Source organism: Triticum aestivum, chromosome 5B, assembly GCF_018294505.1.
Source record: "Triticum aestivum cultivar Chinese Spring chromosome 5B, IWGSC CS RefSeq v2.1, whole genome shotgun sequence".
Classification (NCBI taxonomy): Eukaryota; Viridiplantae; Streptophyta; class Magnoliopsida; order Poales; family Poaceae; genus Triticum; species Triticum aestivum.
Genome location: NC_057807.1, coordinates 238,086,403 through 238,099,444, shown reverse-complemented (window position 1 = coordinate 238,099,444; position 13,042 = coordinate 238,086,403). Strand labels below are relative to the sequence as shown.

Genomic DNA, 13,042 nt, shown 5'->3' with positions numbered 1-13,042 from the left:
ATTTACCCATTTATGATGAGTTTAATGATTGCGATGAGGAGTCTATTAGTTGTGATGCCATGTTACATAGGATTTCTTGTGCTAATTCTCTTGGTCACATCATGTTTGACAATCCGCTTGACTTGTCATATGCTATGCATGAGATCAACAATATGTCATATTTGCAATCTCATCATAGTGACTATGCATATACCATTAAAATTAACCCAATTTGCACATATGGCATAGATGACAAGCCCTTGGTTATTGGCATTTGTTTTTCTTGTGATGATATTGATATGCTTCCTTTGCATCATTTATCTCATATGCCATGCCATGACCACCTAACTTCGGATATGCATTGTTTTGGATGTTCTCCATTTTCTCCATATGATGTTTCCGCTATTGCTCATGAGGAGACCCCCATAGTTTCCTCATCCATTTTAGGAGATTTTGATCAATCCTATCCTTTGCATGATCCAAATACTTGTGTGCACCATATGCTCCCCATGAATAAACATGCTAGTGATGTGCCATATACTTGCATTCTCCATTTGTGCCCCCATCGTGTCATACATAACAACTATTCTTTCATGATGGATGACATGTTCTTATACCATGCATCCAATTTCTTTGAGTGATGCTATTCTTGTGCTAACTCACATGTGCACATACACATCATGATGGATGATGTGTACATTTACCGCGCACAATTTCTTTGGTTTGTGTTCCTTTTGTGTAGGTACCCATGAATACTTGTCAACCTTGCAATCCCATGAGTTGACAAAACGAGATCTCTAGAGCAACGATGACTTGGGATTCCATGGAGTGTCTTTCCCACCGCTCTCTTCGCGCAAGGACTTCGCGCATTTCTTCTACATGGCTCTCACTTGGTTATGGGTTATTTACCACTTCTCACTTTATGCCCATATTGCCATGTTCACTTTGCATGATATGCTCATTCATATGCCTTTGCCATGCATTTGTAACCCATGCTTTGCATTACACGTGATGATTGATTCTACTACTTGTATGTGTATTTGCAAGCTTGGTGGAGATATTGCTTGTTATTGCCATGTTTGTTATGTGCTCCATTCCTATGATAATATCTTGCTTTGCAATCGTGCTTGTGATATGCCATGTGCATTGCCTATGCCTACTCTTTTCTCACATGACATGATTGCCATGATTTCCTCTAGTGTGTTGCATCTTTGCTCCACTAGTTTGCACGACTTGATTTTTATGCTTTCTCATGTTGCATCCACTTCTTGGATTACTTGCTCCTATCACATGTTTGGTTGCAACAATGTCATTCCTTCACATATGCCATGTCCCATTGATTGCTTCATGCTTGCCTTGATTGCCTCACACATGATGAACAATTTCTCTTTCTATTCTGTTGAGTGCCACTCATTTTTCACTACACCCTATGCACATTATGCTTGGATTGTCTTGCACTTGCATGTGTTTAGTCATATCATCTTCTTGGGTGTTGTGAATGACTCTTATGCCTACCATAGACCGTTCATTGAGAGTCTTATGCATGCTTGCTATGACATTGAGGTAGATGCTTGTTCACTTGTCCCACAAATTAGCACCTTTACCTCACCCTTGCATGATTGTTTCCATGATGCTTCTCCATGTGCTCAATTTATATGCTTACATGCCATGCCACAATCCCTTGTCACACCATATGCTATACTTGATGACGACACTTGTTTGGTTACTCGCCTCTTGAATGCTTGGTCATGCTCTAATGCTAACCGCATTTTTTTCCAAGTGTTTGTTCTACTCGTTCCTTTTGAAGGAATCACAAGACGGTGCGACATTGGAGAGTGACCATTTTGAGCTTCCACATGACAAGCGTTCGGTGGTTGTCCACTCCTACACGGCGACGCCATCTCTTTCCCATGGTGATGAAGATCACGATCCGTGGACGGATCTCTCCCAAGGGGGGGGGAGATGATGCGGAGCATCCCTCGACCATCACCATGCACGTCACACCACCACCGCAAGGACGGAGAGGACACACAGACTAGAGCACACGCACGCACCATCGAAACCGAGGTTGACTCCTTCCTCTTCAAACTCCATTCTAATTCACACGAGAATTGGGTCCTACCTCAAATGGAAGTACTATGCATGATTAGGTGTCAAGGTGTTGATCATGGAGAGGCTAGCGTGAAGACCCGAGCACCTACAGACGAGAAGAGGGAGACAAGAAGAGCAAGGATGAGGAATGGGCAAAGCCCCTAGACCACCCGGGTGCCCGGCCGCCTCGACCCTGGGTGCCCGGCCACCACTTGGCCGCAGCCCCAGCCAGCCCCGGGTGCCCGGCTGCCAAGCACCGGGTGCCCGGCCAATCGCCCAACCGCGGCCTAGGCAGCACCCCGGGTGCCCGGCCCCAGTGCCCCGGGTGCCCGGCCTCCTGCCTGGGTCGGCCCAGCTTGCCTTCGGGTGCCCGGCCCACTACCCCCGGGTGCTCGGCTTCCCCCACCTGGCGCTGGAGATGCCCCACCGGGTGCCCGGGCCGCCACACCCCGGGTGCCCGGCCCAGCTGCTGGCACGGCCCAGCCCCGCCCGAGTGCCCGGGCCACCAACCCCGGGTGCCCGGCCTCGACCGCCCAGGCCCCTGCGTCTACCCCGGGTGCCCGGACCCGTCCGTGGTCCTGCGTGCCTTGTTGGGTTTTGTCCATGTAATCCCTCTCCCCCTCCTAGTCCGTCTCTAGACTATAAGTACCTCCCTCCTAGCTCCTTAGAAGGATAGCAAAGTATTTGATAGACATTTATGAGCTTTGCTCCATGGATCCACTCCACTAGGAGATCAAGACCTCCTCTTGGAGTGACCAAACATCAAGACCTCCTCCTTGGGGAAGGATCCCCATCATAGGATCATCAAGCCCTCATCTTCTTCATAGGATTTGGGATGAACTCTACCGTGTATCTTATTTCCCTTTGATTGTTCATGTACCTTGTGGATCTTGTGTGTTTGTTAGTCTAGTGGATGTGTGATTTGGACTTGTTCTTGAGTGTTCCTCTTGTTTTCCCTCTTGTATTCATCTTGTTCTTAGGGATCCCCCTCCAATTCGTGAAAGATCTTCACCTAGGGTTCCACCCTACAACACATAGTGTCACTAGTATGCCTCTACTTGACTAGCTCGTTGATCATAGATGGTTATGTTTCTTGACCATAAACATGAGTTGTTATTTGATTAATGGGATCACATCATTAGGAGAATGATGTGATTGACTTGACCCATTCCGTTAGCTTAGCACTTGATCGTTTAGTATGTTGCTATTGCTTTCTTCATGACTTATACATGTTCCTACAACTATGAGATTATGCAACTCCCGTTTATCGGAGGAACACTTTGTGTGCTACCAAACGTCACAACGTAACTGGGTGATTATAAAGGAGCTCTACAGGTGTCTCCAAATGTACATGTTGAGTTGGCGTATTTCGAGATTAGGTTTTGTCACTCCGATTGTCGGAGAGGTATCTCTGGGCCCTCTCGGTAATGCACATCACTATAAGCCTTGCAAGAAATGTAGCTAATGAGTTAGTTACGGAATGATGCATTACATAACGAGTAAAGATACGGTAACGAGATTGAACTAGGTATTGAGATACCGACGATCGAATCTCGGGCAAGTAACATACCGATGACAAAGGGAACAACGTATGTTGTTATGCGGTTTGACCGATAAAGATCTTCGTAGAATATGTCGGAGCCAATATGAGCATCTAGGTTCCGTTATTGGTTATTGACCGAAGACGTGTCTCGGTCATGTCTACATAGTTCTCGAACCCGTAGGGTCCGCACGCTTAAAGTTAGATGACCGTTATATTATGAGTTCATGTGTTTTGATGTACCGAAGATAGTTCGGAGTCCCGGATGTGATCACGGACATGACGAGGAGTCTCGAAATGGTCAATACATGAATATTGATATATTGGACGACTATATTCGGACACCGGAATGGTTCCGGGGGTTATCGGATATATACCAGAGTACCGGGGGGTTACCGGAACCCCCAGTGGGTTAATGGGCCACATGGGCCCAAAGTGGAGAAGAGGAGGGGCGGCCAGGGCAGGCCGCGCCCCCTCCCTCTCTAGTCCGAATAGGACAAGGAGGGGGGGTGCGGCGCCCCCCTTTCCTTCCTCCCCTCTCTCCCTTCCTTCCCCCTCTCCTAGTTGGACAAGGAAAGGAGGGAGTCCTACTCCCGGTGGGAGTAGGACTCCTCCTGGCGCGCCCCTCCTAGCCGGCCGCCCCCTCCCCCCTTGCTCCTTTATATACGGGGGCAGGGGGCACCTCTAGACACAACAACAATTGATCCTTGAGATCTATTAGCCATGTGCGGTGCCCCCTCCACTATATTCCACCTCGATAATATCGTAGCGGTGCTTAGGCGAAGCCCTGCGTCGGTAGAATATCATCATCGTCACCACGCCGTCATGCTGTCAGAACTCTCCCTCGACACTCGGCTGGATCGGAGTTCGAGGGACGTCATCGAGCTGAACGTGTGCAAGAACTCGGTGGTGTCGTGCTTTTGATGCTTGATCAGTCGGGCCATGAAGACGTACGACTACATCAACCGCGTTGTGCTAATGCTTCCACTTTCGGTCTACGAGGGTACGTGGACAACACTCTCCCCTCTCGTTGCTATGCATCACCAAGATCTTGCGTGTGCGTAGGAATTTTTTTGAAATTACTACGTTCCCCAACAAATAAGTCTTCAGATCACGCGGACAGAAAGACTTCAATGATGCCAAACACTCTTTGGGCTCTCGATGTTTTGGGCTTGATCCTCGCAAGGTTTCTCTCTCAAAGGCTTTGGTGGTTGGTTGCTCTCAAACGACAAAAGCTGTGCACTAACTCTGAGTAGCCACCGATTTATGGTTGAGGGGGTGGGCTATTTATAGCTAGGAGGCAACCCGACATGATATGTCCGAAATGACTCTGGGTCACTAAGGAACCGACATGTGTCCAATGGTCGGATTTCAAACACACGCGGCAGCTTGACTTGGGCTACAAGTAAAGTTGACTCATCCAACTCTGGATAAGATTTTTCTCGTTGTCTTCACTCGAAGACATATAATTTGGGTTGAGCATCACATCAATTTTCTGACTTTGTTCACTTGGACCCCACTTAACAGTTCGGTGGTTCCTATGACTCAAGAAAGAAGAAAATGAAACTACGAAAGAAACTATGTCTTCACACTCCATAGTCTTCAAGTGAATGTCTTCACACGTCATTATCTCCGACGTGAATGTCTTCACGAACCACCATTGTCTTCAATGTCTTCACACATTTTTAGGGGTCATCTCTTATAGGTAAACCGAATCAATGAAGGACTTCTACCTGTGTTATCATGTGAATCTCACAAACACATTAGTCCCTCAACCATGGTTGTCGTCAATACTCCAGAACCAACTAGGGGTGGCACTAGATGCACTTACAATCATACATGCAATCCACTGTCTCTTCCGAAGATAACGACCACACACTTGCCATTGGACAATCTATTAGAGCATGTTTCCATGAGTCGGGTGCAGAACAAAGGGTACAGATCCGTGTTGTGGTCATATTACGATGGTGTAAAATATCCGACGTTGGAAGAGACTCGTGGCACAACCTCCATAAGAAAACCTTCAGCTTGGAAGGCACTTTCAAACTCCACAAAGACGTCCAGGCATTCTCCTCTATCGCCATGTTTGACCGGCGCCCGCGCCCGCTAATGTGTATTCTGCAAACGCGCGCTGAGCTGGGCCGGCCCATATAGTTTGTTTTCCAAACGAAAAAAGGTGCATGATCCATGTTTCAAACTCACAACCACATCATGGTGCGGGCTTCCTTCCAACCCTACGCCACGCCTGGCTAGTTGACTGTTTGTTCTTTATTTCAGTTTTGCTTTTTTTTTCTTTTACTTTTTCCTCATCCTTTTCTATTTCTTCTTTTTGTTTTCTTTAATGCGTGTTTTTTTAAATTTGTGAACCTTTTTCTAAATTGATAAACTTTTTTTCAAATTCGATGAACTCTTTTCAAATTCGATGAACTCTTCTCAACTTCGATGAACTTTTTTCAAAATCTAAGATCTTTTTTTCAAATTCGATGATTTTTTTTTCAAAATCAATGTACCTTTTTCAAATTCAATGAACTCTTTTCCAAATCTGGCGAACTTTTTTTTGAAAAAGTGATGAACTTTTTTGAATTCGATTTTTTTTTCAAAATTCAGTATTTTTTTTTCAAAATCAATGAAATTTTTTCAATTTCATGAACTTATTTCAATTTGTCTACTTTTTGAATAAATTCACTTTTTTCAAATTTGATGAACTCCTTTCAAATTCGAAAATTCGATGAACTCCTTTCAAATTCGAAAATTCGATGAACTCTTTTCAAACTGGATGAACTCTTTTTAACTTCGATGATCTATTGATGAACTTTTTTTCAAATCCGATGAACTTTTTTCAAAATCCAATAACTTTTTTTCAAATTCGATGAACTACTTTTCAAATGGGTGAATTTTTTCAAAAGTTGATGATCTTTTTTGAATTCGATGAACTTTTTCAAAATGAAGTAATTTTTTTTTCAAATTTGATGAACTTTTTTCAATTTGATGAACTTTTTTAAATTCGTTTATTTTTTGAATACATTCACTTTTTTCTAATTTGTGATGTTTTTTAAATCTATGGACGTTGAAATTTTGTTCTCGTTTATGCTTGAAAAGAAATCATGTTTTTCTAAATAGCGCGGCTAGCCGGCTACTGTTGTGTTCTTCAGAGGTACGCGCGCCCATATTACTTTCGACTAAGGTGTTGTGGCACAAACGGTCAGCCGGCCGCGCGCTGATCTATACGGCGCCGGTTCGATTCCTCGGATGTTTTTCGCCCTATTTAATACGTTTTGCGCTGCTGTCCGTGGGCTGGCCCACTAGCGTGCCGCTGCCCTCGCGAACGGAGGCCCACCACACAGCCTCTCTCTCGCGCTCGACTGGCTCCCTACAAAACGAGGCGACTCCCAAAGCCCGCACCCGCTAATCCCCTCCCACACCCCAGTGTGGCGCCCGCGCCCCGCCGCCGCCGAACCCTTGCTCCGCGTCGCCCTCCCCGCCCCCTTCCCCGCCGCCGGCGGCCGCGGTCGCGAGAGTCGCGGCAGGGTGCGCGAGGAGGGCGAGGTCTCCCCCGGCCCCTCCAACTACTAGGTGAGACACGCGCCACTTCCGGTCCCCGTCGCTGCTCGTAGCTGCTGCTTAGTAGCTTTGCTTGTTGAACATGGGGTATGAGTTTGACACGAGTATGATGTGCCGCCGCGCCGAACCCTAGCTCCGCGTCGCCCTCCCCGCCCCTTCTGCCGCCGCCGGCCGCGGTCGCGACGGTCGTGGCAGGGTGCGCGAGGAGGGCGAGGTCTCCCCCGTTCCCTCGAACGACTAGGTGAGACACGAGCCGCTCTGGGTCCCCGTCGCTGCTCGTAGCTGCTGCCTAGTAGCTTGCTTGTTGAACATGGGTAGGGTTTTGACACAGTATGATGTGAATGTGGAGCCGTACATACTTGATTAGTACTATCTCTGTAAACTAATATACGAGCGTTTAGATCACTTTAGTGATCTAACGCTCTCATATTAGTTTACAGAGGGTTATCCGCATCATGGTGCTAAGTACAACCCTTCTGCCATTATGGATGGTTAGGCCTGCCTCAAGTTCCGGTACATAATTGAAGCTGTAAGATGATAAATGGTGTGAGTTGTGTGTTCTGTCACTATTGCCAACTGGGTGAGTTAGATTTGGGCAGGGTTAAGTTTATCTCTTTTATATGTAACCTACTTGTCACTTCTCAGTGAGTTTTGTGGCAGGAATTTATAGTTTATCTTATTTGTTCAAATATTGTGAGCAGGCCCTGCAATCTCAGCTGTTACCTCTATCTGTACTGGGAAGTATGGGCAGGCATGATGAAGGTAAGATTGTATTTGCTCCTCTTTCTATCTTTTCCTGTGATTTCCTTTACCGAAAGGATGTTTTCTTAAACTTATTCCAATGTTTCCGCCAGAGCAAAAGAGGATGTTCAAGAAAAGGGATTTGGCTGAGAAGAAAGCGAGTGAAACAGCAAAGAAAAACAGGCCTAATCAGGATAGCTATGAAGTGAGTACTGGCTACCTTCTGTATATGATCTATAATCTCTGCATACTAGTAGTTGGCTAGTAGTTAAATTTGTGTGTTGTGTTACAGAAAATTATCATCCATCGCCTAAGCATTGATGCCACATCTGATGAAATATTGGGGTACTACCGAAGTGTCCGCGCGACATTTTCAACTGTCTCATCTTTTGTTGTTCGTGTCTCTGTTCGTCTACCTGGTAAACCCCAAGGGCCCTTTGATGATGGGGGAGTACCAGTTACAAGTCCACCTCCTCAAGAAGCCAAAGTATCTCTTGAACTTGCAAAAACATCTTATATTTTGGTAACAGAGATATTACTCCTAAAACTAACAATCTATTTCACCTCACAGGACTTCACTTATCAGATCACTGAGTTGTTTGATCCCCTGACTCCAAATGGCCCTGTTATACAAATTGCCGTACAACAGTTTAGTGGATATGCAATGGCGGTCCGGGCTCTCTATCTTGATAATGACCCCTTTTTACAAGCCTGGTATGCATTCCGTGGTGCAGAGCTGCAGCTACCAAAGCATTTATTTCCAAACGTGATATCTTTTCCCTACCGGGTGGACTATGATGATGTGTAAGTTCTTCTTCTAATGTCATCAGTAAGAAATCAAGTTAATTTTATTTACGGTTACATCACCATAACATGAAGGACTATGCTATAGTACTTTAATAGGAATATGAAGAGCTGTTGATTACTATATTTTATTTTTTATTTTTCATCAGTTCCATCACGTTCATGTTCGTGCTCCCTGGCCATTATATCTCATCTTTGGCCCCCTATAGCTAGTTCTAATATCAGATATATTTCCTCCTGCTAGTTGATAATCTTATTTCCTTACAAGCCGTCTATAGCATTTGTTTTGTTACAGTTTGTCTAATTTTCTTAGCTGTGTACCTGCCTTTGTACAGTAATTATCTGGACATCCTGATATCATCTTTTGTTGCTATGAAGTTTTTGCTGCATGCAATATCTGTTTTGTTTTGCGATTTCTTATTAAGACCCTTCTTTTATGCAGTAATGCCATACATATCCATCCTGAAATCCTGAGAGAAGTTTATGAATATTTCGTGACTTATCAAACAACTGCGGTGGAATTGGCTCTTGAAGATGAAGTAATGGAACACACTATTGATGGTCAGACATACAAAGATACCGTTTTCTTTCTCATTGGAGAGTGCCAACGATTCTTCGAACTGCTAGAACTCACATGGAATGCTTTTGCCCTTCCTCCGTCGGGTTTCCTGCTCTCGGAAATTCCCTATGCCAATCTTCTGATACACAGATGGAGGCATTTCTCGGAGGCCATTGAAAAGCTCTGGCTTGCCATCTTTGAAGAGAGGAATGATCTTCCATTTGAAGTTAGCCGTGCTAGCGCATTAAATTCACTGAAAAAGTTGGAGGCATTGTTTCCGGAAATCAACTTCAAGAACGAAAGGCAAGAGTATTGTGTTGAAGTTCTTGCCGGCTCTACGGTACAATTGCTGAACTGCGATTTGCCTACTATCAAGAAGGTCCTCATGAGGTCTGATGGTTTCTGCGGCGAATTCTTTGTCCAGAAGAATGTTCAGAAGAAGAAGCGCCAGAAGAATGTTCAGAAGAAGAAGCGCCATGAGAAAGCTCTGGCTAGCGATTAGTTTAGAAGAGAGATGCCTTCCATCTGAAGGTAGTAGTGCTAAAGCATTAACCATGCTGCAGTACCTGAAGGCTTTTAAAAGGTAATTCTTTTCAAGTATGTTTTGGCCTGGTTCAAACTGCAGCGCCTTAACGGTCATGTAGGGGCGTGTTGCCATGTTCTGTAGAATCTTATGTAGTAGTAGTATCCCTGACCTTGGCTGGAGTATTCCATCGTCATAGACAGGTGTGTTGTTACAATGTCCAGAGATGGTTTTCAATTGGTGTTTGAATCTATTCCATCTTGTATCGGATTTGTGAAGTTTATTTCGAAAATAGACCCTTTAAGGTGAGGTACGATGCATACGAAATTCTCATTCATAAGTGTATCCGTTCAGTGTAACGAAATTCTCATTCATAAGTGTATCCGTTCAGTGTAGCGTCTCCTTTGCTTACTCTGTTGTGCCTCGTTTGTAATAAATTAGCTCAACTTGCTGCGATGGGAAGTCGTGAACTAGTGAACCGTAGGGTGTGGTTGGGAACCGTAGACTATGTAAATATGTTGGTGTGGGTGTACCTACAATGATGTTCGCATCGTTACGGCTTTGGCGTACTCTTGTAAAAAAAATCCTGTGTAGCATCGTGAGAATAACACAATACGAAGGGAGTCAAAGGAGTCACTAAAACCTTCTTCCCACCAACTCCTCCCGCTCCGTTCCTGGGTTGCTGCCAAATGTCACCCAAATCACAGATTCGGCCAAACGCCCAAAAGAAACGCTCACACGCACCGACGCACATGAACACATCCGATCTACAAGGGAGCGGCCGTAACGATCGGCCTTGTTTCCATGCATCCGATCTCGGAAAACTTTGGCAGATCAACGCGCCGTACCGGCTAGTATCATCTTATTCTATTACGAGGCAGGAATCGAAGCTGGCCTGCCATCCACTGCGGATCTCGCAATTTCATATTCCCCGGTACTCGCGCGCCGCTGACTTCCTCCGCACCCCGATCGATGAAGACGGAAGCGTCGGCGCCCACTAGCCGGCACGTCGTTGCGTCGTCGATCCCAACCAAAACCCTCCTCCTCGTCTCCACAGAGGAGTTGTAAACACTATACATCTCGGAGCAAGGCGCTTCTGGCACAAAGCCAGCCATTGCGCCAGGATCGAGAGAGAAGACAAGCTACGCTAGCTAGTTAAGTAGCTCTCGGTCGTACGCGCGTCTGCTGCTATGGCGGCCGGCGGGTTGGGGCGGCCGGGGAGGCCGGCGCGCGGAGGGAACAAGCAGATGCAGAAGACCATCAACAACGTCAAGATGACGCTCATATGCGGCTTCATCACCATCCTCGTCCTCCGCGGCACCGTCGGCATCAACCTCATGGCCTTCTCCGGCGACGGCGGTGGCGACGCGGCAGCTGACGCCAAGGTCGCCGAGGACATCGAGCGCATTCTCCGCGAGATACGCTCCGACTCCGACCCCGACGACGAGGACCAGCTCGTCGTCGATGCGTCCTTGTCAGGCAACTCGACGACCATGCCCGTCGTCGAGGAGAAGAACTACACCCTCGGCCCCAGCATCACGCGGTGGAACGCCAAGCGCCGCCAGTGGCTGTCCCAGAATCCGGGGTTCCCTTCCCGCGACGCGCGGGGCAGCCCGAGGATCCTGCTGGTGACCGGGTCGTCGCCGGGGCCGTGCGACAACCCGGCCGGCGACCACTACCTCCTCAAGTCGACCAAGAACAAGATCGACTACTGCCGCCTCCACGGCATCGAGATCGTGCACAACATGGTGCACCTCGACCGCGAGCTCTCCGGGTACTGGTCCAAGCTGCCTCTGCTGCGCCGCCTGATGCTGTCGCACCCGGAGGTGGAGTGGGTGTGGTGGATGGACAGCGACGCGCTCTTCACCGACATGGGCTTCGAGATCCCGCTCTCCCGTTACGAGGGGAGCAACCTCGTCATCCACGGCTACCCTGAGCTCCTCAACAACCAGCGCTCCTGGGTGGCCCTCAACACCGGCAGCTTCCTGCTCCGAAACTGCCAGTGGTCGATGGAGCTGCTGGACGCGTGGGCGCCCATGGGGCCCAAGGGCCGCGTCCGCGAGGCGGCCGGGAAGGTGCTGACGGCGAGCCTGACGGGCCGGCCGGCGTTCGAGGCGGACGACCAGTCGGCGCTCATCCACCTGCTGCTCACGGAGAAGGATCGGTGGATGGAGAAGGTGTACGTGGAGAACCAGTACTACCTCCACGGCTTCTGGGCGGGGCTGGTGGACAAGTACGAGGAGATGATGGAGAAGCACCACCCGGGGCTCGGCGACGAGCGGTGGCCCTTCATCACGCACTTCGTCGGATGCAAGCCCTGCGGCAGCTACGGAGACTACCCGGTGGAGCAGTGCCTCACCGGCATGGAGCGCGCCTTCAACTTCGCCGACAACCAGGTGCTCAGGCTGTACGGCTTCCGGCACCGGTCGCTGACCAACCCCAAGGTGAAGCCGGTGGCGAACCGGACGGCGAGCCCGCTCGTGAACAAGGAGGCGTCTCTCAAGATGGACGCCAAGATCGAAACTTAAGTGGCTAATCCTTCGCCCCTGAGAAAGATTTTTCAGAGGTTTTGCTGTTGGAGTTCCAGGTTAGGCACAGCAAGATGCCACGTTTTTTGCTGTTTTAATTGAACACAGGACAGGAGTAATAGAATTGCTGCAGATTGTCAATCTCTTTCTTGTTTTGGCTCCAGGACGAAATCAAAAACAGAGAGTTCTGAAGCTTATTTTTGTTCCAAGATCAGTTTTAAAACTCGTTACCTCGAGTTAAATGGTTTCATGTTAGACGAGTATTTGTGGTGCACTTTGCGTTGTGCTTGTGTGGAAGAAATCTTTGAATCCTGCACTAGATTAGGAACGCAAAATAGGTTTTAGATCATGCGTCACGGTGCTTGGTTCAAAACAAACAACGAAGCCTCAATGCCTGAAATGAGATGGAAATGAAGTGAATGGACGACTAGTCATCATTTTTTTAGGGTGTGGTTAGATCTCAGTCGTCTCGGTCAAGCGATAGAACATATAAAAAAGAAAAAGGAAAAAAAAGAAATTTTTTACGGATCTGCACGTAAGATCTAACGAATACAGCATCTATTGAGACTTCATTAAGTCTCAGTTGACTAAGATTTAGCAATCATATTTATTAATTCTCAAGTGTGTATATACATCTCAAAAGAGTACCCGAGGGGTAAAAAACGTCCCTAGCCCCCCCCCCCTCCTCCCCGGCCCTGGGCGACTCGTGTGGCGGT

General features: G+C 47.5%; 2 protein-coding genes across 2 annotated transcripts; both read left to right on the top strand.

The window, feature by feature from the left end:
* The first annotated feature begins 6,997 nt into the window (after nucleotides 1–6,997).
* On the top strand, nucleotides 6,998–10,118 carry LOC123111164 (uncharacterized). The gene is made up of 6 exons (XM_044531855.1): nucleotides 6,998–7,183; nucleotides 7,873–7,933; nucleotides 8,026–8,117; nucleotides 8,205–8,399; nucleotides 8,484–8,716; nucleotides 9,159–10,118. Exons 2-6 carry the CDS (start codon nucleotides 7,915–7,917, stop codon nucleotides 9,775–9,777), a joined length of 1,158 nt encoding a protein of 385 aa, XP_044387790.1. The 5' UTR covers nucleotides 6,998–7,183; nucleotides 7,873–7,914; the 3' UTR covers nucleotides 9,778–10,118.
* A 498-nt stretch (nucleotides 10,119–10,616) lies between these two features.
* On the top strand, nucleotides 10,617–12,581 carry LOC123111163 (probable glycosyltransferase 3). The gene has a single exon (XM_044531854.1). It carries the CDS (start codon nucleotides 10,989–10,991, stop codon nucleotides 12,324–12,326), a length of 1,338 nt encoding a protein of 445 aa, XP_044387789.1. The 5' UTR covers nucleotides 10,617–10,988; the 3' UTR covers nucleotides 12,327–12,581.
* Nucleotides 12,582–13,042: the final 461 nt, after the last annotated feature.

Bases quoted from the DNA above. Each gene is read 5' to 3' on its own strand.
- LOC123111164 (XM_044531855.1), top strand. The intron at 8,400-8,483 runs GTATCTCTTGAA...TTCACCTCACAG, and splicing joins CACCTCCTCAAGAAGCCAAA to GACTTCACTTATCAGATCAC. The intron at 8,717-9,158 runs GTAAGTTCTTCT...TCTTTTATGCAG, and splicing joins CGGGTGGACTATGATGATGT to TAATGCCATACATATCCATC.
- LOC123111163 (XM_044531854.1), top strand. From the start codon at position 10,989: ATGGCGGCCGGCGGGTTGGGGCGGCCGGGGAGGCCGGCGCGCGGAGGG.